Source organism: Pelophylax lessonae (genome assembly GCF_965119305.1).
Source record: "Pelophylax lessonae genome assembly, chromosome: 4".
NCBI lineage: Eukaryota > Metazoa > Chordata > Amphibia > Anura > Ranidae > Pelophylax > Pelophylax lessonae.
The window spans coordinates 605,743,642-605,771,618 of NC_138771.1; the positions used below are offsets into that span (position 1 = coordinate 605,743,642).

The 27,977-nt window shown below is 44.4% G+C and overlaps 1 protein-coding gene across 1 annotated transcript in view; it reads left to right on the plus strand.

Moving 5' to 3' along the window:
* The window catches only part of PRDX2 (peroxiredoxin 2), a 36,501-nt gene extending 9,402 nt beyond the window's left edge, over positions 1 to 27,099 (plus strand). The window contains exons 4-6 of the mRNA XM_082254299.1: positions 18,037 to 18,159; positions 18,271 to 18,401; positions 26,859 to 27,099. Of these exons, the coding sequence (XP_082110425.1) occupies positions 18,037 to 18,159; positions 18,271 to 18,401; positions 26,859 to 26,944 (340 nt within the window). The 3' untranslated portion in view covers positions 26,945 to 27,099. The remainder of the gene's footprint in view (positions 1 to 18,036; positions 18,160 to 18,270; positions 18,402 to 26,858) is intronic.
* Positions 27,100 to 27,977: the final 878 nt, after the last annotated feature.

Consider the following 27,977-nt stretch of genomic DNA (forward strand, 5'->3'; position numbering starts at 1 on the left):
TTGCTGACCTTGTGAAGGAAGAGTCTAGTCAGCAGAATAATGAATTCATATCTTCATTTAAAGAACTCACAGACACCCTGTCCTCAGTTCGTTCCCTGTTATCCAGGACGCCACAAGTTCTTTCAGATTCCCAACAAAGGGGTGGTAAATCTTCCCAGCCGTCTACTTCTAAGTCTGCAGTGTCAAGTGATTCAGAAGATGAGGGGGAGAGTGCTCTCTGTTCCATCAGGGATTCAGAGGAGGAAGAGAAGGAAGAGGTGGCTAGTTCTTCCAGATACAAATTATCCTTGGAAGAGGTTGATGAGTTGCTGAAAGCGATTTACACCACGTTGGAAATCGCAGAAGAAAAGGTGCAAGTTTCACTTCATGACAGAATGTACCAGGGCCTTGAACAGACAAAGCGCAGGGTTTTTCCTGTTCATAAAGTCCTTACTGAATCTATTGAAAAAGAGTGGAAGGACCCAGAGAGGGCCCCTTTTTTCTCTAAATCCCTAAGAAGGAGATTTCCGTTTGAAGAAGATACGGCGCACCTATGGAACAAAAAGCCCAGAGTGGATGCTGCTTTTTCTCAGGTGTCTCGCCGCACGGATTTGGCGTTCGAAGACATGGGTGTTCTGAAAGACACCATGGATAAGAGGGCAGATTCTCTCCTTAAAAAGGCTTGGGACTCCTCTACGTCTAGCCTTAAGCCGGCCATGGCCTCCACGGTGGTAGCCAGAAATCTTGAGTGCTGGCTCGAACAACTTAAAGGGCATGTGGAGGCTGGAACAGCAAGGAAAGATCTCCTGGATTCATTTCCGCTGCTCCTAAAGGCAGTAAAATATATGGCCGATGCTTCTGCTGAGTCTATCAAAATGTCTGCCAGGTCAGCAGCCCTTGTCAACTCTGCCAGGAGGGCGGTCTGGTTGAAAACCTGGACAGGGGATTCAGCTTCTAAGGTGAAACTCTGTGGTTTACCTTTTGCCGGTGACTTGCTTTTCGGGCCTGAATTGGAAGCAATTCTTGACAGAACGGCGGATAAGAAGAAAGCCTTTCCATCAAAAAAGAAATCTCCTCCTAAGAAGAGATTTCGTTCTGTTCAACAAACCAACAGAGGTCGTGAACAAGATCAGAGATCAAGATGGACCTCCCATAAAGGCAAAGGGAAAGGTGGAGTCCTCTTTAGACCACCTGACCAGGCCAATAAAAGCAAGTAACAGTCTTCCAGTGGGAGGAAGGCTGTTATGGTTCCTCCCACGTTGGGAAGACGTATCCGCAAGCCCCTTTGTGAAGAATATAGTGGCTCAAGGATACAAACTGGAGTTTTCGGAGACACCTCCAAGCAGATTCCATGTTACTCCCCTTCCAAGGGATCCGGAAGAGGCTTCCTCAATGATGTCTCTTTTACAAGAGCTGATTCAACAGGAAGTAATTATCCAAGTCCCCGAGGGGCAACAAGGCCGTGGGTTTTATTCTCAGATCTTTCTAGTGAAAAAACCCTCAGGCAAGTACCGAATGATCCTAAATTTGAAAATCCTAAACAGATAAATTCGGTACAAGCACTTCAGGATGGACACCATTTATTCAGTGACCAAACTGTTGTCCCCAAACTGTTTCATGGCATCCTTGGATCTGAGGGACGCTTACCTGCACATCCCAATAAATCAGGAGTGCCAGAAATTCCTAAGGCTGGCGGTCAATCTCGGGGAATCGGTCTGGCATCTGCAGTTCAGGGCCCTCCCCTTTGGCCTCTCATCTTCTCCAAGGGTGTTTACCAAGGTAATGGCGGATGCCCTAGAGCCATTAAGGCTGAGGGGTATTTCAATTGTCCCTTACCTGGACGATCTGCTGATTTTTGCAGAGTCCAAGAGCCAGGCGTTGGTACACCTTCAGGAGACTCAGGAACACCTAGAGAGTCTGGGGTGGCTCATGAATTTGGAGAAATCCAGTTTGATTCCATCTCAGCAGATAAAATTTCTGGGATACAGAATAGATTCGGTCCTCCAGAAGGTGTTTCTACCTCAAGAAAAGATCGAGAAGACTCAGAACGCAGTTGCTCGATTACAGACCAATCATCAGGTTACTGTCAGGTCGGCCATGGCAGCTTTGGGCTTACTCACAGCCGCTATCCCTGCAGTACAGTGGGCAAGACTGCATTCCCGTCTTCTCCAGAGAGACGTTCTGCAGAGTTGGTCATACCCGGAACATCTGGAGAAATCCATCAGAATCTCCACGAAAGCAAAGAGATCTCTGTGGTGGTGGAGGAATTCCAGAAATCTGGAAGAAGGTCTGCAATGGACTTTCCAGACGAACAAACGTCTGACGACGGATGCCAGTTCGTGGGGTTGGGGAGCCCACCTGGAAGGCCGGACGATGCAAGGGACATGGTCCAAAGCAGAGTCCAGGAAATCATCCAACTGGCGGGAGCTAAAAGCCATCCTTTTGGGTCTTTGGTCCTTTCAACAGACAGTCAGGGGCCATCATGTGCAAGTTCTGTCGGACAACATGACAGCAGTGGCCTACGTGTCAAAGCAAGGAGGCACAAGAAGCAGACAGCTATCAGATCGGGCAATACAGCTACTCTCCTGGGCGGAGAAAAATCTAGCCTCTCTGACAGCGGTGCATCTGAAGGGGTCACAAAACCTTCTAGCAGATCTGCTGAGCAGGAAAAAGGTGTTGGAATCAGAATGGAGTCTGAATCAAGAAGTATTCATGCAGATCGTGGAAGTCTGGGGTCTTCCCCAAATAGATTTGTTCGCTTGTCAACAGAACACCAAAGTCCAAAGATTCTTTTCCCTACACAGGGAGGATCAGGACTGGGGCTTGGATGCTCTAGCCCATCCATGGGACTTCCGTTTGTCTTACGCGTTCCCTCCATTCCAACTGATTCCGTTGGTTCTCAAGAAGTTCAGGGAAGAAAAGACCAACTTGATTCTGATTACACCTTACTGGCCAAAGAGACCTTGGTTCGCCCTCCTGCTGAATCTTGCCTCAGAACCTCCCTGGAAGCTTCCGTACAGGAGAGATCTTTTGACACAGGGGAACCTAGTGTACCCAGAACTGGACCGCTTACAACTGACAGCGTGGTTACTGAAGAAGACATCTTGAGAGCCAGAGGCCTGTCAGAAAAAGTTATCTCCACCCTTCTCTCCAGCAGGAAGAAGGTGACTAGGGATATTTACTTGAAAGTCTGGAGAAAATACAACTTTTGGTGTTCCAGCAAAAATTTTGAATTAAAAAATTTAATTTCAGTGCTTGAGTTCCTCCATGAGGGAATGGAGAAAGGACTAGCAGCAAGTACTTTAAAGACGCAAGTAGCGGCACTTTCAGTTTTTTTCGAAAAGACTTTGTCCCAAGAGACTCTAATCAATCGTTTTTTCAAGGCATTAGCCCGCAATAGGCCAATAGCCCTTAAAGTATTTCCCAAATGGGATTTGACCATTGTGTTACAAGGTCTAACTAAGTTTCCTTTTGAACCTTTAAAAGAGGCTTCCCTGAAGAATTTAGTTTTGAAAACTATCTTTTTGATAGCAATTACCTCGGCCAGGAGGATCAGTGAGATCCAGGCCCTCTCAATTTCAGACCCTTTTTTGACAATTTTTGCAGATCGAGTAGTCCTAAGAACGGACCCAGCCTTTCTTCCAAAGATTGCTTCATCTTTTCATAGATCACAAGAAATTGTCTTACCAACTTTCTCCTCAACTCCTAGTAATACTCGGGAAGAATCCTTTCATACCTTGGATGTGAGGAGATGCTTACTTCAGTTCCTCCTGGTAACTAAGGAATTTAGAAAGACATGCATTATTTGTCATCTTCTCAGGGTCCCGTATAGGAGAAAAAGCATCAAAGAGCACTTTAGGCAAATGGCTCAGATGGGCAATTGAACAGGCTTATGTAGCTCAAGGAGAAGAACCTCCAGAAGGCATCTTGGCGCATTCTACAAGGTCTGTGGCAACCTCATGGGCTGAAAGGGCCGGTGCTTCGCCTGATCAAATCTGCAAGGCAGCTACCTGGTCCAGCTATTCAACCTTTATTAGACATTACAGGTTGGACTTGTTGTCAGCTCAGGATCAAGCCTTCGGCAGAAAAGTTCTGCAGGCAGTGGTCCCACCCTAAGTGTAAGTTACTCGCTTATCCTCTCCAGGTGCTGTCCTGAAAGGCGATCTGAGAAAACCTTAGTTACTTACCGGTGACGGTATTTCTAAGAGCCTTTCAGGACAGCAGCAGCTACCCCCCCTTGGTTTTGTTTATAATATATTTTGTAAATGTTTAACCTGTGGTAGTTTATGTTTTCCAGCATGTCGGAGGCTACTCTATGACTGAGGCATGGTGGAAGAGGAGGAGTTTTTATTTGCAGTGTTTCCTGTGGATTGGGTGGAGCTGCGCTCTCTCCAGGTGCTGTCCTGAAAGGCTCTTAGAAATACCGTCACCGGTAAGTAACTAAGGTTTTTTTTACCCCCTAATGACCAGGCCACTTTTTCGATACGGCGCTGTTACTTTAACAGATGCTTGCGCGGTCGTGCGACTTTGTACCCAAATGTCCTATTTTCCCACAAGTAGAGCTTTTCTTTTGGTGGTATTTGATCATTTTTATTTTGATTGATTTTATTTTTTGTGCTATAAGCAAAGAGCGAAAATTCTGAAAACAAAATTTTTTACTTTCCGCTATAAAACCTTCCTAATAAAAAATCACTTTTTCATCTTTTTAGGTCAATATGTATTCTGCCACATATTTTTGGTAAAAAAAAAAAAATCCCAATAAGTGTATTGATTGGTTTGTGCAAAAGTTATCGCATCTACAAACTAGGGGGAAACCTGGCTGCAGATAAACAGGTACAACTTGTGTAGTAGGATTTTTCTAATTTCGATCACCCGAGGCCACTCACTTGAGGCTCGGTTCACACTATTGCGATGCGGGAAGGCTGCGAATTCGCAGCCTGTTCCCGCATCGCACACGCAACCCCGGCAGTTCACACTGCCATATGCGATCCGCTGGGGGTGTCAATGTAATCTTAACGACACCCCCAGTTTGATCGCATATCGCAGTGCGATCGTGCAGTTCGCACAGGATCGGATCGCACAAGTGTGAACCTCTGTGCGATCCGATCCTGATGCGGCAGCAAAAATGCCTCCTGTGCGTCTTTGCTCCTGTTGCGGTGCGAATTTAGCCATACAAACTGTATGGCTAAACTCGCACCGCACAGCTGATCGCATGTCATGTCGGAGCAGTGCGCTCCGACATGACATGCGAACCCGGCACACGCAGAAGTGTGAACCGGGTCTCACTGGGTATATGTAAGGTTTTACAACCACTAAAATTTGGAATTGCCCTCTGGAAATATTTGCTTTATCTAACTACAGGAAACAAAGAGATCTGCTTCTATGGGATACTGCAAAAAGGGTTTGCAATTCAAGCTTGCATTAAACTGTCCCCACCAACACTTACCTAACCTGTGTAAGAAAGATAAACTGGTTTTCAGGTCAGTCATAGGATCTCCCCAGCCAGCAACAGGAAGAGCACTCCCAACAATTGTTAGTGAAGCCTGGAGTTGTGATGTCACCCATAGGCTTCAATGGGCCATCTGTTTGCAGTGCTTCCTCCTGCAGCTGTGTTGTCTTAACTCATGAGTGCAAATAGGTAATATACATCTTTCAGCATAGGTATTAGTAGGGGGGAAGGAACTTTTTTTTTTTTTTTTTTTAACTTTTAGGCCCCTTTCACACAGACGGACCGTTCAGATCCGCCAAAAAACTGACAGGTGGATCTGAACGGTCACCCCATGCATCTCTATGGGGCATCGGATGTCAGCGGAGACATGTCAGCTGACATCCGATCTGTCAAATCTGGACGGATGGAAACCCTATTTTCCATCCGCCCAGTGGATTGGATGAGAACTAAGAGACGATCCCCCATAGAGATGCATGGGGACCTGACAGCTGTCTCTGCACACAGCGTGGAGACAGAAGTGTCCTCCTGCTCAGCGGGGGATTGACAAATCGATCCCCGCTGAGAGAAACTGAGTCCGCCGATGGACTCCCTAGTGTGAAAGGGGCCTAAATGTTTGTTTTTGTGATCGTCATATTTTATATGAATAGGTACTTGGAGAGCAATTGCATGAATTAAGGGAAGGAGCATTTTTAAGGCTAGTAAGGTGTAAGCTTGAATTCAGCTAACTATCCTACACAATCAGACTGTTTAGGCTTAAGGTATACTAAAGGGTTTAGGTTTTTATTTATTTTTTTATGAGAGAACCACTCTGAAGCCTCCTAATTCTCTGGCACGTAGTTCTCTGCCTTGTTCCAGTGATCTATTCATTGACCATGAATATTGCATGAGACCTGAAGACTCAGCAGAATTCAGCAGGGTGTGGAGGGTTGGCTTGTGGCTGATGTCCTTTATCTCTGCAGCGTTCTGCTATTCTCCACCCAGCACAGTGCACACCTCTCCAGTAACGGTTAACCTCTTTATCGGGTGACTACAGATCTGCTTTATTGGTAATGGTGGCAAATTTTGAAAACTGCCTGAGTAATCTACAGTATAGCAGATGGATTGTTACTGCATGGCTCTGATGCAATTGTTAACCCAAGTAGTCTGGACATCACAAAGCAGAAAGATGAATTATTAAACTTGTGACCCATGTCTAGTTACGAGGTGTGGTTAGAAGCAAGGGCACTGACTGTGACACTTTAAGCATGCTGAAACTTTTCAGTGGCTTTGTAATGTCACTTTTTTTTTGGCTGAAAAAAGACAAAGTCCATCTAGTTGAACCAATAAAAGGAAAACGAATCTAATTTAATGCTTCTTAAAAGGGTTTAATTAATGCCATGTGACATGAACTTTTGATTTATATACAGTAGACCAGGGGGCAGCAACCTTTTTTCACTTAAGGGCCCGATTTAATGTAAGTGAATGCAGGGAGGGCCACCTACACCTAATTAAGATCCTAACATGGGTAACGGTACAGATTTACCTCACTTTAAGGTGCTTCACTAATACAAAGCCAGTTCCCCCTGAGGGAGCATGTGGATTTGGTTTTTACTGCCCTCTACCCCATCCTGGCACCCAAGGGTGCCTGAAGCCAGCCTGCATGGTCTGGAGATGGGGTCCCTAGCAGGGTGCCCCATAGCAGTGTCCTTTGTCCCCTTCACATCACTCCTATAGTGTCTTCTCACTCCTATAGTGTCTTCTCTTCAACCCCCCCCCCCCCCGTAGTGTCCTCTGTATCCCCATAGTTCCCTCTGCACCCCACACACTGTGTAGAACTCTCCTACCTTATACAGGTGTACAGCAGAACAGATATCGGCTAGTATCACAGAGCTGATAGGGTGCAGGAACTGCTGAGATTAACTTCACATTAATAGCCTGGTAAATGGTTGCCAGGTAATCCTAGCAACCAATCACCTGCTGTTTAAAAAAATTAACTCCAGCAGCTCCCATCCCCTTCCAGCCCTGTGATACCAGCCGCTGTACAATGAAGAGGAGAGCGGCGAAAATGGCTGGTTGCATGTGGGCACTGATGGGCCGGACATTTAGCAGTAGGTTGCGGACCCCTACCTTAGCCCGAAGTATACTGTTTGCAACCTTTTTTTAAATCCCATACAGTAGTAAAGTATCCCCATAAAGTGGCTCTAAATAGCCAGGAGTGCTGACGGGGACCCCAAAAGAACAGGCATTGGGGCTGCTGTGCAAATTCATCAAGTAGAACATGTTTATAGTTTAACCGCTTCCATACAGAGCAGTTAGACACCCTTCCTGCCCAGACCAATTTTCAGCTTTCAGCACTCTCACACTTTGAATGACAATTGCTCAGTCATGCTACACTGTAACCAAACAAAATGTTTATCATTTTTTTCACACAAATAGAGCTTTCTTTTGGTGGTATTTAATCACAACTGGGGTTTTTTTTTTTCGTGATATATGCAAAAAAAGAGCAAAAATTTTGAAACACTTTTTTTTAGTTTCAATTATGAAATTTTGCAAAAAATAAATTTTTCTTCATACATTTGGGCCAAAATGTATACTGCTACATGTCTCTGGTAAAATTAACCCAAATTAGTGTATATTATTTAGTCTGTGTGAAAGTTATTGAGTCTAGAAGCTATGGTACCAATTACTGAAAATTGATCACACCAGATGTATTGACTGCCTATCTCCTTTCTTGAGGCCCTGAAATGTCAGGACAGTACAAATACCGCCCAAATGACCCCTTTTTGTAAAGTAGACAGTCCAAGGTATTTAGTAAGAGGCATGGTGGGTTTTTTGAAGTTGTAATTTTTTCCCACAATTCTTGGGAAAATGAAGAGATTTTTTTTTTCTTTTTTTTTCCCCACAAAGTTGTCAATTTATAAGCTATTTCTAACACATAGCATGTACACAGCAAAAATTACACCCAAAAATACATTCTGCTACTCCTTCCGAGTATGGCGATACCACATGTGTGAGACTTTTACACAGCCTGGCCACAAAAAGAGACTCCACGTCCAAGAAGCACATTCAGGCGTTCTAGGAGCATAAATACACATAAAACTTTCTTACTACCTATCACACTTTTCAAGGCCCTAGAGCACCAATACAATGGAAAAGTCCACAAAATGACCCCATTTTGGAAAGCAAACACTCCAACGTATATTCTATGAGGCATTATGGGTCGTTTGAACATATAATTTTTTTCCACAGGTTTTTGGAAAATGTGGGAAAAAAAGAGAACTTTTTTTTTTTTACACAAAGTTGTCAATTTATAGGATATTCCTAACACATAGCATGTACACAGCAAAAATGACACCCCAAAATACATTCTGCCACTCCTCCTGAGTATGGCAATACCACATGTGTGAGACTTTTTCACAGCCTAGCCATATAGAGGGGCCTAACATCCAAGGAGCATCATCATGCATCCTAGCCACTTGCCTAGGCCTATTTTTGACATTTGGTGTTTACAAGCTAAAATCAGTTGTTTTGCTAGAAAACTGCTTAGAACCCCCAAACATTATATATTTTTTTTAGCAGAGACCCTAGAGAATAAAATGGAGATTATTGCAATATTTTTTATCACACCGTATTTGCGTAGCAGTCTTCCAAACGCAATTTTTTTGGAAAAAATTCACTTTTTTTAATTAAAAAATAAGAAACCAGTAAAGTTAGCCCAATTTTTTTCCATAATGTGAAAGATAATGTTACGCCGAGTAAATAGATACCCAACATGTCATGTTTCAAAATTGCGCACGCTCACGGAATGGCGACAAACTTTGGTACTTAAAAATCCCCATAGGCGACAATTTAAAAATTTCTACAGGTTGCCATCTTTGAGTTACAGAGGAGGTCTAGGGCTCAAATTATTCCCCTTGCTCTAACGATCGCGGCGATACCTCACATGTGTGGTTTGAACACAGTTTACATATGTGGGCGGGGTTTCTGTATGCATTCGCTTCTGCGCACGAGCTAACGGGGACAGGGCGCTTTAATTTTTTTTTTTTTTTACTATTTTATTTTTACACCGTTTAAAAAAAAAAAAAAAAAAATGATCATTTTTATTTCTATTAAAAGAAATGTAAATATTCCTCGTAATAGAAATAGGCACGACAGGACCTTTTTTGTGAGATCTGGGGTCAAATAGTCCTCAGATCTCACAAGTACACTAAAAGATAGAAAAGAAAAAAAAAATAAATAATTATAATATAAAATGAAAAAAAAAAAAAAAGGACTTTTAAACCGGTTGCTAGGCAACATTTTCCGTAGCTCCGGTCCTCCAAGACCATAGAGTCAAGTGAGGGCAAGCTTGCCCTCACTCGACATCCTGTCTGTGAGGATTCGGGACCGGATCGTTTTCCCCGCTGCCGGCGGGTCCGGTAAGCGGGGAAAAGGACCGGAACGCGTCGGGAGGGGGGGGGCGCCTCTTCCGCCATCCCGGAAGGGTGATCCCACGGCGAATCCGCCGCTGGGACCACCCTTATCGGAAAGCCAACCGTCCACCGTTTAAAAAAAATACCAGGGTTATGGCAGCTATCTGCTGCCATAACACCGGTATTTAGGTTTAAACGGAGGACGTATATAAACCTTTTTGGACTTGGACATGGTGGCTGTATGAAGGGTGACAGGTACTCGGGTACTTTGTTGGGCAGGTGACAGGTACTCTGGTACTGATGAGCAGGTGGCAGGTACTCGGGTACTCCCATAGGCAGGTGACAGGTACTCGGGTACTCTGATGGGCAGGTGACAGGCAGGTGATAGGTACTGATGAGTAGTACTCACTGACTGATAGGTGATACTGTACTGATGGGTACTGATACGTGATAGGTACTGATGAGTACTGATGAGTAGTGATGGGTACTGATGAGCAGGCGGCAAGTACTTGGGTACTTCAGGCGTCAGGTACTCTGATGAGCAGGTGGAAGGTACTCGGGTACTCTGATGGGTAGGTGACAGGTACTCGGGTACTCCGTTGACCTGTCATCAGAGTACCCGAGTACCTGTCATCAGAGTACCCGATGGGCTAGTGACAGGTGCTCTTTATTGGGGGGGGGGGGCAATCAGTGTGTTTAGGGTGCACTGTAGTTGGTAACTAGCTGTTACCACAATCTCCTCCTCACACAGGATCAGTGTGTGAGGAGAACACGGTGACAGCTAGTTACCGTGTTCTCTGTTGACATTTGTGACCGGCTGTGATTGGACACAGCCGGTCACGTGGTAAAGAGCCAATTTCATTGGCTCTTTACCTAGATCGGGGATCGACTCTGTCCGAGGGACGAGCCTCGTCCCCGATCGCTGCTCTGCGCGCCCCCGGGGGCGCGCATTGCAGAGAGAACGAGCGGCTCGTGCTGGAGCCGCTCATGTGATCGGCTGTGATTGACACAGCCGATCACGTGGTAAACAGCCAATTTCTATTGGCTGTTTACCTTGATCAGGGATGGGCTATGTCCGAGGGACGAGCCTGGTCGCGCCGCCGGGGGCGCGCAGTAGCAGCTAGAACGGGCCGACGTCGTATGACGGCGGCCCAGATCTAGACAACCACTTTGCCGACGTCATTTTACATGACTCGGTATGGAAGTGGTTAATGAGAGAAAAAAAAATGAAGCTTTGAGTGCCAAGTGACTACTTTTTAGTATTTACTTGTGAAAATTTTGTAAATTCCTTTGGTTGCCGTCTCATTTGTGTACAGTATGTAAGTGTATTTTTGGCCAACATTAAAATTGGTACATTTCCGCATTTCATGCAGGCTACCTATGTTCTGGTCCTTTTAAGTAGCACTAAACTCACTTTGTCAATTGTTCTAAAAATATCATGGCTTTTTTAAAAGGCTTAATGGTCTTAGGATTTTTTTTTTTCCCCCTACATGCTCCCCCCTATTCACTGGTGCACCTCACAGCTACTAGTGTAGTGAGCAGTGTGGTTTTGTGACTTGCTCCATATATACTAGATGTCCCATAGCACTAATTCATGTAGATGGGGGGGGGGGGGTTTGCTTGAGGGTGAGCAGAAAAAGGCTTGGCAATTCATATAAAAGGGAGAATGAAGTAGCCACCCTAGAACAGGAAGTCTAAGAATAGCATAAAGATTGCATTTGAGAGCTGAAAGAAGGGAAGGAATATGGTACATTCTACTCATATTGCATGCATTTTAAAAATATGAAGATGGGTTAGTTTTTACTCAAACCTGTTTAGTTCCCAGGAAGGAAGGCAAAGTGTGTCCAATCCTGGACCTCAAGGCACTGAACTGCTTTGTGCAGGTGCAGAAGTTCAGAATAGTCCATTCGCATGGTGATGGCATCCCTACATCGGGGGGGGGGGGGGGGGGGGGATTACCTTGCCTCTATCGACATCAAGGGTGCCTACCTTCACATTTCAATAGGTGCCAATCACCAGCGTTTTCTCTGCCTTGCTGTGGGAGAGGAGCATTATCAGTTTGTGGCGTTAACCCTTTGGTCTCGCTTACGCTCCTAGGGTCTTCACAAAAGTGATAGACCATCAGCGGATTGTGGTGCTGGTCTACGAGCGGAGTCTCCTACTTCTCCGGTGGAAAACCTGGAGATCATAATAGGAACTCTGTGGGAGTTCAGCTGGATTCTGAATTTTCAGAAGTCTGCTCCAGTTCCATCCACAAAGCTGGACTATCTGGGCCTGACTCTGGACTCTGCCTTAACCAGAGTGCTCCTTTTCTGGACGAACTCCAGAAATTGCAGGCTGCAATTCTGTCTCCTGTCCTGTAGGTGGTCATCCCTCTGGACTTGCATGCAGGTGCTGGTCCTGTTGGTGTCTACCGTCAAGGTGGTTCTGTTTGCACAGTTCCATGCGAGGTCCCTGCAAAGGGAGATTCTGAACAAATGGGACAAAACTCTGCAGTCTCTGGACAATGAGATCTGGCTGAGTTGGGGAACAAAGGAGTGCCTGATATGGTGGCTTCATTCTCCGGCGCTTCAGCTGGGCAAATCCTTCCTTCCTTCCTCCCCTTGTATTGGACAGTGGTCACCATGGATGCCAGCCTGTCTGGCTTGGGAGGTGTCGTCGGCAAGCATTCTGCTCATGGGATCTGGACACCGATCAATGTCTTGGGAACTCTGAGCGATCAGACTGTCTGGACTATTGTATAGATCATCTTCAGGGTTGTCCAGCGCACATTTAATTGGACAATGCCGTGGCTTATGTCAATCACCAAGGGGACTCAAGAAGTGTCCTGGCCAGTCAGGAGGTAGCCGTCATTCTAAGGTGGGCATAACAGTTCGTTCCATCCCTCTCTGCCATACACATTCCCAGGGTGGAAAACTGGCAGACGGATTACCTCAGTCGGCAGGCATTGGGAGTGTCTCTACATCCGGAGGTGTTTCATCTGTTGTATATCTGGTGGGGCATCCCTGAGGTGGATCTGTTGTCGGCTCGGCTCAACAAAGGTGCAGAGGTTTGTGGCTCAAGGGATCCTCTGGCAGACGCACTGGTGGACCCATGGGGTCAGTATCTGATCTACGCCTTCCCTCCTCAAGTGTCTAACAAGACTTCTACACAGGATCAAGGCAGAAGGGATTCTGGACATCTTAGTTGCTCTGGACTGGCCCTGCAGGGCTTGGTAGGCTGATCTGGTACCTCTGGTCATGGACGTTTCTTGGAAGCTTCCCCTCGGAGTATCTGCTGTCCCAAGGACTGATCTTTCATCATGCTTTAGTTACTGGCTTTGACGGCCTGGCTGTTAAACAGGTGCTGAAGGATAAGGGTTTATCTGAGTCTGTGATTCCTACACTGTTGAAAGCTAGGAAATCTACTTCTAGGAAGATCTACCATCATACGTGGAAAATGTAAATTGCATGGTGAGTCTCTTGGGGTTCATCCTCGCTCCTTATCGGCTTGGATCTTTACCTTCCTTCAACGGGGGGTTGAACAGAAATTGGCCAGGTATCAGCCTTGGTGGTGTTGGGTCTTCTTCCAATGACTTTTGGCCACACTCCCTGCTGCGTACCTCAGTTTGGTGCTTTTGGTTCTCCAGAAGCCTCCCTTTGAGAATGTTTGGGAGATTCCCCTGCTTACGCTGTCCCAGCAGGTGCCCTTTTTGGTGGCTATCACACTGCGCACAGGGTGTCAGAACTGGTGGCGTTAGCCTGTCCACCTTACCTGGTGGTTCTTTGTCTGTCGTATCTTCCAAAGGTTGTCTGATTTTTAATTTGAAAGAAGACCTTGTGTTGCCTTCCTTCCCTGTGTCCCAGGCATAAACATTTTGAAGGAAATCGCCTTGCATGCCTTGGATTTGGTCTGGGCAATTGGGGTGTACCTGGCAGCTACAGAGTCTGATTTCCTAAAAAAAGAAAAAAACTTGCTATTTGTGTAACGGATGTGCTTCGTAAAGGGTTGTCCGCTTCCTCTGCAACAATTTCCAGATGGCTCAGACAGACCATGATTTAGGCCTATTCCATCAAGGGTCAGGTTCTTACTTTCCCTGTTAAGGCACACTCTACTTGGGTGCTCAGTGCCTTCTGTCTTCAGGCATCAGTGACAGTTTTGTAAGGTGGCCACGTTGTTGTCGGTGCACACTTTCACAAAGGCTGTGAAAGTGGATGTGTTGGCATCTGCGGATGCTTCTGGCCGCAAGGGTTTGCAGGCTGCTGTGGAGAGGACCTGAGCCTCCTTGAGTGTTTTCAGGTGGGCTCCAGTTTTGGTAGAGCCCCAGTGGCTTGGGTGGCTTTTTTTTTTTTTTTTTTTTTTTTTTTTTTAGCCTTGAGGAATTCCTCCCCCCCATGCTAAAACACTGCTTTCAGACGTCCCAACAGTCATGGCGATCAGAAGCTGTCAATGAATGAAAGGGAAAATTGGATTTTTGGCTTGCTGTAAAATCCATTTCTGAGTTTGACTGACGCACCACCCACCCCTCTGGAGTTTGTTTTATCTGACACTGCTTGTAACTAAACTTTAGTGCCTATGGCAGAGAGTATATACCCTGGGACTGCCCATGGGTGTAGCCAGATATTTTTTTTTCTGCCTAGTGCCTTACTCCTGTAGGGGGCAGGATAACCCAACATTTATACTGTTGTAACGCTTTACTGACGACCATTGAAATGAAGCTCCACTGTCTTATTTCCCCTTATCTACATCCAGTTGATGTAACGTTGTTGTTTTTGTTTTGATAAAAATCTATTAATTGAAGAAAAATCTGATGGATTTTACGGTAAGTTTTTTTTTTTTTTTTTCCCCCTGAAATTCTTTTCTAGACCTTTGTGGTGATAGTGTGACATATTGGAGCTACTACTGTTTTTTATTCTTTAGAGCAGCGATGGTGAACCTTGGCACTTCATGTTTTGGAACTGCATTTCCTATGATGCTCATGCACTTTACAGTGTAGTTGAGTATCATGGGAAATGTAGTTCTAAAACCTCTGGGGTGCCAAGGTTTTCAATCACTGCTCTAGGGTGTCTTGTTTTCAGAATATAAGTTTTGTGGGGTTTTTATGTAATCTTCAGGCCTAAAATGAGTGGTTTTTGCGCAAAAAAATATGGCTCTGGCAGCAGAAAAGGGTTAAAGAATAAGTCACTTTCTGTACCATGATGTATGTTCAACCCATAAGCTTTGTATTTTTATTTGCTGGCTTCTAGATTCAAAGCAAATTTTGTCAAGCCATGCTCTAAACTTCCTTGCCTGTAAAAGATTCAGTGGTAAAAACACAGGTTTACAATCACCCATGACATTAAATCCTGCTAGACTCTGCAATGGAAGTTTATAGATTACATTGCAGATAATGTGGCAGGGGGACCCTTTTGCTTGGCCTTGTGCTTTTGTGGGCAGTGGGACCTTTTCACTGGAGATGGATGAATCAGGTTTGCTATATCTGAGGTGGCTTTATCTTTTCTGTGCACTCTGCTTTAGATTTCTATATATAGAAGTGTAGTTTAGTTCATACAAACATTATCAGCTACACTTGCAGTTCATAGTCCAACCTCAAGCAAACTTGTGAATTCAAATCCAACCTATGGGAATACACAAGCAGAGGTTACCTTGAATAGGTAAAGATAAAGGGACCTAAAGCTGCGTGATTCTTGATAACTGAGAATCACCATTTTTTTGCTTGGCATAAAGATCCCGATTCTCGGCATAACCTTTCACATATCAAAAAATTGGGCCAACTTTACTGTTCGCGTGTTTTTTTTTTTTTTTTTTTTAAGCAAGTGTCGGAAAAAGGCTTAGCCTTTTAAGTGGTTAAACTGACAATTTACACAACAAAATGAATCCCTTTGTTTTAAAAGAACCAAATTATACATTTAGTTATCTCTCAGCACTGAGCAATGTTAACCACTTTCAGACCAGATGATTTGGCTGCTCAATGACCAGGCCCTATTTTGCGATTCAGCACTTTGTGACTTTAACGGACAATTGCGCGGTCGTGCAACGCTGTACCCAAACGAAATTGACGTTTTTGTACCCCCCCCCCACAAATAGAGCTTTCTTTTGGTGGTATTTGATCACCTGTGCAATTTAATTTTTTGCGCTACAAAAAAGCAATTTTGAAAACTATTTTTCACATTCTTTTATATGAAATTCTCAAAAAAAAAATATATCTATCTAAATTTTATATATATATATATATATATATATATATATATATATATATATATATATATATATATATATATATATATATATATATATATATATATATATATATATATATATATATATATATATTATATTCTGTAACATTTTAGGCCAATTTGTTTTCTGCTACATATTTTTGTTAAAAAAAAAAAATCGCTATAAGCGGATTTTGATTGGTTTGCACAAAAGTTATTGCGTTTACGAACCACGGGAAAGATGTCATTTATATATAATTTATTTATTTTATTTTTTTTTGGGTACTGCAACATTGCAGCGGACATATCTGACCAAAAACTGACACTTTTGGGGAGACCAGTGACATTACTACAGTAATCAGTGCTAAAAATGTGCAGTTACTGTAAAAATGACACTGGCAGGGAAGGGGTTAACAGTATGGGTGATCAAGGGGTTAAATGTGACCCTAGGGGCGTGACTCTAACTGTGGGGGGGGCATGGCTTGTGAAGTAATCAGACATGTGATCTATATAGCAGGATCACATGACATCTGTGATCACTTCAGGGAGAAGTACGGACAGCTTTGTTACATCAGCCGTCCATCCTTCTCTGTCAGCGGCGGGAGATCGCGAGTGGCCGGCAGCCATTGGAGCCGCCTGTCACACGCACTGGCTTCCCCGCTGACGAGCGCCTCCGGCGATGTGCGATCGCCCCCTAGCTCCTCGCAGGTGAGTGCCGTATATGTACCGCACTTTGCCCGGGAGAGCCAGCCTGCCGCAGTACATCTGTGGTGGCTGGACATAAAGTGGTTAATAAAACCTTTTAGGAGGCTTTTTTATTTTAATACGCTTAATCGTGCCGCTCTAAGCTGCATGCAGTGCATCGAAGTCACTTTGTATACAAAGAAGTCTTCTCATGATGGTACAACACAGAAATATAATATCTGAAGTGTTTTTTTTTTTTTTTTTTTTTTTTTTTTCCATCAGACTGTCTAATAGGGAGATTTCTCCACACAGGACTATGAAACCCTGAGGGCTCTATCAAATTCTGGATGGAGCTGTGCTTTAGGCCAGGTTGACATCTGGATGTCTGTGCACAGATCTTTTCACAAAATGCAGAAAAAATGTGCTTCCTTTTAGCAGATGTTGTGGTGCCATTTTTATAATGGTCCCCTTACACCTGCGCACGCATGCATTTTCACACCCCAAACCGCATGGTGCAACAGATGGCAGTCCAATGCGTTTGAGAGTCAGGTTTTTTTTTTTTTTTTAATGCCCTGCAATGGGCTCAGTTGCACCTGTAGGTGTGAGCGCAGCATGTAACCTATTTAGATCAAGACTAGTTTAACTCTGGACTTTGTTGTAAATTACTTCTGTTGTAAATTACTTCTAGTGCTATGCTTGTGAAAGGATGACTATTGCAGTAGTTGAGGGTGAGCCATTAGGGACATTTACCAGTCCTAATTTTCCTCTCCCACTTTTCTAGCTCAGAATGTCTAAAGCAATATTTGGCCAGGTTAATACATTAAAAAGAGCTGAGGATTGAGCTAATGAGAATAGAGAATTGCATGCTGTTCCAGTGTAGATTGAGGAAGATCACTAATGGGTTTAAAGCCACTGGTGAAACCACGACTCCTTTCCCTTTCCTGCATGTCATCTCTAACCTTGGTTAGCTGACAGTCTGTGAGTAGAGAGGAACGGATAAGCGTCTCCGGTGGGGTGGAGTATGGGGGGTTGTCTGCGCTAAAGTGCATTAATTAACAATGAGTGCCCACCTGTGCCGCTTATTGGTGAAGAAAAATGTATTACTTTTGAGCATTGCGTGTTAATTTCTTTAGTGAAAAATAGACTGATTAACCACCAAAAGAGCTTTATCGGTCTCCAAAAAAAAAATGTATTTGGGCAAGGCATTGCATGACCATGCAGTCATTCATAGTGCAACAGTGCTGAAAATTGGTCTGGGTAGGAAGTGGGGTAAAAGTGTCCAGTATTGGTGGTTATGCAAGTCAGCTCATTTTTTGTTTTTTTGTAAAACTTTCAGGACCAACGTTCCTCGCAAGGAAGGTGGTCTGGGACCCATGAACATTCCTCTTCTGTCTGATCTAAAGCACTCCATTTCCCGGGACTATGGTGTTCTGAAGGAGGATGATGGTGTTGCCTACAGGTAAACTATTGGTAAAGCTGTTGAGGATACAACCAGATTACATGTACCATCCTGAAATCTGTATAGTCTTGTCCTCCTTCCAGGCATTTGACCATGCTTTGCCTTTCTCAGGGGTTTGTTCATCATCGACGGCAAAGGAATCCTCCGCCAGATCACTATAAATGATTTGCCCGTGGGCCGCTCCGTAGATGAGATCCTCCGTCTGGTTCAGGCCTTCCAGTTCACTGACAAGCATGGAGAGGGTAAGCTGAAATCTGCCATGATGGCTGCCAGTCACAGCTATGGCACTTGTATGGCTGTCCATGTGGATTGTGGACCTGGGGGGTATTGGGAGTAATATGGAATTCAAGAGCACGGGTGCCAAAATAGCGGTCACAATGTTACCCTGGAGTTTGATATAACTTGAGTTGCATTGGCAAGGGTTTACATCCCTCTTGCTCCTGACAGAGTGCATGCTTCCAATTGTTAGTCACCCCATAAAGGCTACTTTAAAAAGAGAAAGGAAGCCTCATGTATGTTGACTACACAAGCTTATCTACCTATCCTACAAGCTCTAACACATTTCACTCCTCCATCTGGAATCTTTTTAGAGCATGAATAGGCTCTGGATGGAGTGACTCTAGCTTATGCAGGAGTCACTTGAGGCTTTTAATGGAAAGCGGCTTCCTTTCTCGTTAATGATTTATAAAGCAGTTGGCCTAGAACAAGCATGCGCACAGTGAAATCTATTTTGGTTCTTAATACAGATTGGTATTCACTGGGATCTTGGCTATAAAATAGGCTGTGGGTGGTTTTTGTTCTGCACATCTTTTATGAACATTCTGTGGATATGTTCGTACTTCAGCGCAACATATCTTAAGTGGTGACCTGAAGTAGACTGCTGAAGCATTCACTATCTTCCTAGGACAGGGAGTGTAGGTACAATCGTCAAAGCATTACATGTGTTGGCATTACAGGAGCATGTGAAACTGCATGTTTGTGTTTGATGCACTGAACAGGCCACCTAAACAAAACTGGATTTACTGTAAATTGTATAGATTATGTTAAGATGCAGACATGTTTCAAGAGTATTGGCTTACTTTGCTACCACTTCAGCATTTTTAAGCAGACCGTACCAGTGTAAAAAAAAAAAAAAAAATACTCTAAATCTAGCTGAATTTTCCCGAAACTTCTTTCAGGACAGCACCCGAGAGATCATGGCCCCTCCCCAACAGGAAACTCCTCATCCTAGAATTCAACAGGCCTTTACTCATGCCACTTCAGTTTGATTCCTCCAGCCTGGCAGGAACATCTCTGATCTCTCAGGTCTGTCCTGGGAGACATATGTTCTTAAATTTATTTTTCCTTTTTTGGAGACTTTCATCCTCCTATTTTCCTCTGGATGGATGGCGCTGTGGGCTCACTTGGTGGAACAGTCGTATGTTGCTGGGCGGACACCATGTTTCTGGTGGCCGAGGAGAGTCCTTGGCTATGTTGGGACGTTTCATTTTTCCAGAAGGGCTGGGACTCCTGGGTCAGGCGTGCCATGTCATGGGCCTAGGGGGAATGGACCTGATGCCTATATTCCAGTGTGGCGCTTCTGGATTCCGGAACCTGTCTTTCCAGACATGTGACTGCTGTGCACTCTGCAATGGAGGAGGGTGGTCCAGCAACTATGGGGGCACGCTCAGGCACCAGTAAGGCCAAGGTAAGTGACTGAAGTCTATACTTTTTCTGTGGCTGGCTCTGTATTACTATATTTTTTTTTTTTTTTTAGCAGCTTGCAGCATGGCCCCCGTTTTTTTTCTGTCTACAGGCTAGACAGTTCTTTGCCTGAATAAAGGAAAAGATGTCCTGCTTGCAAGGAGATGAGTGAATCCTGGGCCAAGCCTTTGTGCCACTTGTATGGCAAACTTGGGTTAAAGTCCCTGTCTTTGTGGCGATCTCATTACAATTAAGAATGAGCTTTGTGCTACCTTTTGGTAAAACCTGAGGGGAGATCCGGGAACTTCAGGGGAGTCTGGGGCCAACTGAAGGGCACTAGAGTCAGGGTGCTTCTCTGATACAACCAGCGGCAGGAGGCTAAATCTCCCTCTTAATAGCGGATTCTGATGAGGAAGCTGACAGTGCTTCTAAATATGAAGATGTCCCTAGAAGGTGTGAGGACTCCTTGAGGTAATTCATGCTATGTCGGGGATAGAGGAAGAGAAGGGAGCTCTCCTGTATGTACGCAGATCTAGGAGATTCCAAAGGCTGTATATTCTGTCCATTCAATCATCGCAGATATTAAGAGTGGCAGGAGCTGAAGAATAAACTACCGGTATTCTCTTCATGGACCCCTAAAACTATTCCAAATAGAATTCAGATCTTTGAATATAAACAAGTTCTAAAAGTTGGATGCAGCCTTATCCCAGATTTCAGCCTAGAGACTTGGCCTTTGAAGATATTGGCCACCTTTTTTAAAAGAACCATGGGATAAAGGATGGATTTACTCAAGAGCCTGGCAGTAAACTATGAACAACCTGAAGCTGGCTATGGCAAGAACATGTATTGGTCAACATTTGGATCACTTGGTAACTCGGCTAAAATCTCACATTATCACCCTTATCTGCAGCAGTGGCATATATCACAGATGCTACAACAGTCTATACGAATGTTGGCAAGATCTACGGCTTTAACCAATTCTGCTAGAAGGGCCCTGTGACTTTAAGACCTGGCCAGGGGATGTACCGTCCATAAAAAGGCGCTGTGGCATCCCATTTTCCCGGGCAATCTTAAAACCAGCTATGGCAACTACTTGTGTCTAAAAAATCTGTAATACTGAATAAACCAGCTTAAAGCCCACATGGCAGATTCACCTAAGCAAGAGATCCTAGATTCATTATCTACCTCGCTGTGGCTTACATTGCAGATGCATCAGCAGAATCTATAAAGGATGACAACCAGATTAGCAGCTCTAGCTAACTTGGCCAGAAGAGCTCTGTGGTTGAAAACCTGGCTTTTGCAGCATCCAAAAGTAAACTCTGGTATTCATTTTATGGGAGATCTTTTATTTGGTCCTGATTTATGGGCCGTACACAGTATATAATTGTCTTTAGATTTTTTTCCTTTAGATTTGCCAAAACCATATAATATGAGGTCAAATCTAAACCATTTCCATTTGTATGCTATCAGGCAGGCCCTTGCACTACATAGTTGAAGGTAATTCTAAAGGAAATCTAACAACAAAAGTTGTATAGTGTGTATCAAGCTTTAGATTCCATTTTCAATGGGACAGCCGACAGATCCTTGCCTGTTGAGAAGCCGCTGCCTAAAAATCTTTTCTCGACCTTAAAAGGACTCAAGAGCGTGACAATCCCCAGGGTAAAAGGAATTTGTCCTCGTAGAACGCTAAGGGCAGACCTTCCTCCAGAAGATTTCTGGTCACAAACTACCAAAGGACAGTGAAAGCCCTGGCTATGAAGGCCCTTTTTAAGGTCTGCTGTGGCAGGGGGTTGTGATCCAGGTATCAGGGGGGAATGTCAGGGATTCTACTCCTGTCTTTCTAGAAAAAAAAAACCTTCTGGAAGTCTCTCTCATCCTCCACTTAACCTCCAACAAATCTGTTCTATACAAATATTTCATATGGACTCTTGACTGTAAAAATCTGACCTAGGATACTTCATCACATTGATAGATTTAAGGGATGCAAACCTACTTACACCTATAGCTCCCCAGTCCAGAAGTTCATGAGGCTGGCTGTGAAGATGGAGAACCAGATTATTCATTTACAGTTCAAAGCTCTCTCCTTTCATCTGCTCCGTGGATATTCACAAAAAAGCAATGGCAGAAGTGCTTGCCCCACTTAGTCATGGGAGCACTGCAAATCCCTAAAGATTCTCCTTTTGTTGCCCCTTAGCAGGGTGAAGTTGCAGGAAGATCTGGGCGAGGCCCGTAGTCATTTGGATAGGTTGGATTGTGAACCTTCCGAAATTGAACTTCAACACAGCTCAGGAAGTACAGGGTTTTGGGCGTGAAAAAGGTCAAATGTGGTGGTTGGCTACATTGCAGATGAATCAAATGTCTGTCAGATGGGTTCTGTTGGCTCTGGGGAACCTGACTTCAACAATACCAGTCATTCAAGGTAAGGCTTCATTTAAGGCCACCTCAAAGTTTCCTCCTGTAGGGGTGGGATCAGTCCAGAATTCCAGGAGACAGTAAAGATCCCCACAAGACTAATGGGGATTCTTTGGTAGAAGAATCAGTTGGCCTTGTCAAAGGGATATTGTCTTCTGGTCTTAAGTGGGATGACTGATGGCAGTGCGTGGGGGGGGGGGGGGCACTGGGATCAGAATTTGGCACAGGGAGTATGGTCCTGGGCAGAAGCGGCATGGTTCTAAAAACTGAAGAGCTAAGGGCAGTCGCCCTAGCACTGGCTGCCTTCTCACAAGACCTCAAGGGGTGCCATGTCCAGGATTTATTGAACGTTGCCACAACGGTGGTTTACTTGAACAAGGGGGTACAAGAAGCAAAGCCCCAGTTGCTAGCAATGGAACTCCTGGAGTGGGCAGAGCCATTTAGTGCCAGCAGTCCATCTTCAAGGCACATTAAGCAATGTAGTGGATTTTCTGAGCAGACCGCTCTAATCGGCAACAATTGGAGAAAACCATAGGGCGACCTGTTCGCATCCAGAAAAAATGTGCAACTCCCGCAATTTTCTCTTCAGAGACTATGGGAGTCTGGGGATGGATGAAACCCTTGGAACTTTTACCTGTTCTGCTTTTCCTCTTTTTTCAGTTAATCACACTGGTGTTGGAAGATCCTGAGGGAAAGCGTTTTGGTAATTCTGATTTACTCCATTCTGGCTCTCCACCCTTCATCTGGCAATCAAATCGTTCTGGCATCTTCCTCTGATGGGATTTACTGCTCCAGGGCCCAGTGAATTACCCGGATGCAGCCAGGTTTACTTTCACGGTTTGGTATCTGAGGAACAGCTGTTAAGAGAGTTTTCAGAACCCCTAATAGTCACTTTGCTTTCAAGTAGAAAGTAACTAGAGCCCATTTATGAATTTTTTTTTTTTTTAAAGGTCTACAACCCCTGGTGCTGTTTGACAAATCTAAGCTTGGAAGACAATGCATCTGTGTTAGAATTCTTACAGAATGTTGCAGATCAGGGTCTAGCAGTTGGTACTCTAAAGGTGCAGTTTGGGAGTCTTCTGGAAAGACCAATTTCTTGAGCCTTTTGTTGCAAGGTTTTGAGATGTATATGGATATATATTCTATAAGGGCTCTAGCTCGAGCCAGACTATTCCCTGCAAAACACTTTCCAAAATGGGATCTCAGTAGTTCTGCAAGCTTTGACAAGGGACCCCTTGGAACAATTGGAATCCATTTCTTTAAGAATGTAACCTTCAATACTGTTTAGCTGCTATTGCATCTGCAAGAAGAATCGGTGAACTTCACGCACTTATCAATTAAGGAGCCCTTCCTGTCTTTATATCCAGATGGGATTATATTTAAAACCGATCCAGGTTTTTTTTGCCAAAAGTAGCATCAGTTCAAAACATTTTGCAGGATAATAGAATGCTAACATTTGCTCTAACCCTTCGGGGGGAATAAGGAGTGTTTCACAATTTAGATGCGAGAAGAATTCTGTTTCCTTACCTAGAGTTAACTAAGATTTTTAGGTCTTCAGACTTTGTTACTAGAAAAAGAAAAAAAATGTCACCAGGCATCTAAGAATCAATTGCTAGATGGCTTAAGTCTGCTTTTCTGGAGGCTTATTCCCACATGGAATGGGCTCCCCCCCCACCCCCTGGCAATTCACACACTACTAGAGCTCTTGCTGCCACTTGGGCAGAAAAAGCTGGTGCCACTACAGGTCAGAATTGCAAGGTGATTAAATGGGTAATTTTTTTTTTTTTTACACTTAAAGTCTATCAAGCATTTGGCAGAAAGGTCCTTCAGGCTGTTGTCCTTTCCTAGTTGGTAAGTCTCGTGTTGGGTTTTTTTTTATCTTCTCAGGTGCTGTCCTGAAAGGTTTAGGGGAAATGCAAGTTGTACCTACTGGTAACTTTTTCCAGGAGTCTTTCAGGACAGCAACAACCCACCCTTATGCAGTGAGTTAATGTATTATGCTTGTGTTCCAGTCTGGGCTGGAAGTACCCTACAACGGACAATGTGAGGAGAAGCCTCGTGTGTTTTTTTTTTTTTTTTTTTTTTTTCTTTCCCCCCCAAGTTTGGTGGAGAGTTTCCTATTGTCTGGTGGGAGGAGCCACAATCTCTCAGGGGCTGTCCTGAGACTCCTGAACAACAAGTTACTTGCATTTTCCTTCCGGAGGAGGAGGAGCTGTTGGAGGTAGTATCTGTTCTGCAATCCAGACAGCTCCTATCCATCAGGAACGGCATGTCAACTTTGGCAACCTCCACCTCTTCTATACCTTCGATTCAGTGGGCCAGGTTCTACTTCAGACCCTTTCAGAGTTTTATACTGAGATTTGGGAACACCAACTAAGTTCGCTGGATTCTCTTATGAAGATTCCCACCTCTGTAAGGAGAATCTTTGGAAAAACCAGACCGATTTTAGCGGGTCTGTTATGGTCTTTTCTGGTACAAGTAGGGGATAATGGATGCCAGCTTCTGGGGCTGAGGGAGCGCAGATGGGCCCGGGGCTCAAGGTCCAGCATAGAGGCCATAAATTCTTCAAATTGGAGGGAATTGAATGTAGTAGAGATGGCCTTGCTGACACTTTATCAGAAATCTTCTGTTAAATCGTCAGGAAATGGGGGCAGCCACAGGTGGATTTCTTTGAGACTCTGGAGAATACACAGATGCCTCTATTCTCTTCCCTGGACAGAACAGTCATCCCTGGGTTTGGATGCTCTGGCTGACTTTTGGCCCAAAAGAGCTTTGTTTTCGTCCCTTCAGATGCAGCTCGAACCTTATTGGCACCTTCCACTGTGACAGAACCGGTTTATTCAGGCCCCCCCTAACGCACCAGGAGATGGAGAAGCTAAATCTCATGGCCTGGCTTCTGAAGAGACGCTTATAAATAAGAGTTTTGGATGGGCTGGGTTTTATCGAGCAGAAAATGGGTAACCAGAGCAATTCCGAGTTTGGAAAGTATTTTATTCTTGGTGAGCTACATCAGGCTGTTCCTTACAGGATTTCTTCGGTTCTGGAATTTCTGCAAGATGGTACAGATAAAAGGGTCTGGCAGTCCGTACACTCAAGGTTCAGGTTGCTGCACTGGGGGTGTTCCTGGAGAGACCAATCTCAGCAGAACCTTTAGTGGCTAGGTTCTTCAGAGCCCTCGCCTGAGATCCAGAACAGCAGCGAGTCCCATTTTTGGGAAGAAACTGAAGTCGTGCTTCAGGTTCTGACCAGAGAGCCTTTTGAACATATGCATTTAGCATCACTTAAGTAGATCACCTTTTTAATTATGGTTTTTTTTTTAATGGCTATAACAGCACAAAGAGTTAGTGAGCTTCATGCCCTGTTCATCAGGGAACCATTTTTTTTCTCTTTCCTAGACAGAATTGTTCTGAAAACAAATCACATTTTTTTTTTTTTTACCAAGGTTGCATCGGTCCAGAATAGTTTTCAGGAGATTATACTCCTTATGTTTTTGCTGAAATCCATCTGGAAGGAAAGACTTTCACTGTTGACTATTAGAGGGGGAGTTTTGGGTAAACTTGTAGCCACCAGGGACTTTAGGTGTTCAGATCACTTGTTTTGTTTTTATATGCCAGTGGTAAGAAGGTTAAGCAGTCTACCAGAGTAGCCATTGGAAGAATGACAGAGGCCTATACCATTTCTGGTCAGGATAGTCCAGTCTGTATTCATGCTCATTCCCGAGGGCTCTTGGGGTGAGCTGGTGCCAGCCCTGAACAGATCTCCAAAGCAGCTGCGTGGACAAGTCTGGTGACCTTATCACATCGTAGATTAAACCATTTTTGACAGCAGGTGATCAGGCTTTCAATACAAAAGCCTTACAGGCTGTTGTCCTTCCCTAATGGGAAAAATCTCATTCATACTCTTGGGTGCTGTCCTGAAAGACCTTTCGGGAAAATTCAAGTTGGACTTAGCGGTAACTTGTTTTCTAATAGTCTTTCAGGACAGCAATAACCCACCCCTTTTTCTGCTGTTTTGTTATGTATTTTTGCTTATGTTTTAGCTTGGCCTGGCAGTTCTCTACAACAACTGAGGAGGAGTGAGTGGAGGCCTACTTTTAAAGAATTCTATGATGTGTTTCCTGTTGGGAGGAGCTATGATCGCTCAGGTGCTGTCCTGAAAGACTATTGGGAAAACAGGTTACCGGTAAGTCGTAACTTTAAATTTTTATTTATTTTTTTCCCCCTTCATTTGATACAAATTGGGTTTAGGTAGGCGTTAACATGTTCTAAAAGCTATTTTGCACACTCAAGTGAAGGCCTGAAGATGGTTGAAACCTCCAAACATCTTTGATAGACTCTGCAGTCCTCGGTATAGAGGGAACATTTGTTTATTGAAAGGATGTTGGACATGCTGCAGATTACACATGGAAAGGGTACACAAGTTCAAAGACTTATGGGGTGAGAGGGAAGGGTAGTCGCATAAGATCTTTAAACCATTTACATTTGTTCACCCATAGATCCTCCAGTGGTTCTTGGGCTTCTAGCTCTGAGCTGATGTTTAATGAAACTAAACTAGTAGAATAGAGCTCAAGCCAGTAATTAACCAGCCTTTATTTTTTATTTTAGTTTGCCCTGCCGGATGGAGGCCTGGAAGCGGCACCATCAAGCCCAATGTGAAGGAAAGTAAAGAGTACTTCTCTGCAAACAATTAAGCAAACGCTACTCCATAAGATGTGACTATCCCTGTGAAAAGGGGACCCCTGACCTGCACTGATTTTTGTTGTATTCATGCTGACACTCCATCCCTCCATGTTCTGGAGGCTAAAAGCACTTAGTTCTTCCATCTTCAATAAAATGTTGTTAGAAATCCTGCGTGTATGGTGTATTTGACTCTCTGCAATTTTATTTCTTTAAATCCAGACTTCCAGGCAGTCAATTTTGCAGGTTAAAAGATGCCTAGTAGTGGTCAACCCTCTAATGGAAGGCCAGGCTGGCGTGCACACCCTTTGGGTATGCAATAAACACATGGACTCGTACATTAGTGATGATCTTGTATTCCAGCCTCAATGACCTGAAAGGTGGTGGCACAGGACTGAGTATCAGTGGATTGCTACTTGATAGCATGGCTTGGCAAATTGTTCTTTGAATCTAGGAACCAGCAAGTTGGGGGGGCTTTTTTTTTTTTTCTTTTTTTTTTTTTTGGATCCTGGTTCTGCCGATGACTACCTGGTGGGATTGGAAGTCTGGTGGGGTCCTCCCTCTCTGCTGCAGGATCATGGGGTGCTCTGTTGCTGGCTACGGGGTGGTACCAGCACAGTGGGGGTGTAATTTGGTTCACTTTAGTGGGGTACCCTTATTCCTCATGGAGTCATTGGCGCACATTTCCCCACCTGGCTCTCTTAGAGCCTGCGGGGCCCTCGGAGTCCCAACTGTCCCATTGATGCACTGATGGCGCTCCTTGAGTCCTTTGTTTCCCAGGTGGTGGTGGGGTAGTAAAAAGCACCCCTGCTTAATCTGTCTCATCAGATCCTCAATCTGATCTGCCAGCCACAGACGGGGCCCACCCTGAGGGGTCTGCGGCCACGTGCCCTGAGTTCTCAGTGAGGAGGATTCCTCCCTTTAGCCATGCACAAAAAGGTGCTGGTTGATGCACTGATTGTGTTGGTGCGAGAAACTAAAAATGGAGGAAGCAGCTGTAACACAGGTACCAGTTCACTTTGGCATTCACAAGCGGTCTAGAGCAGC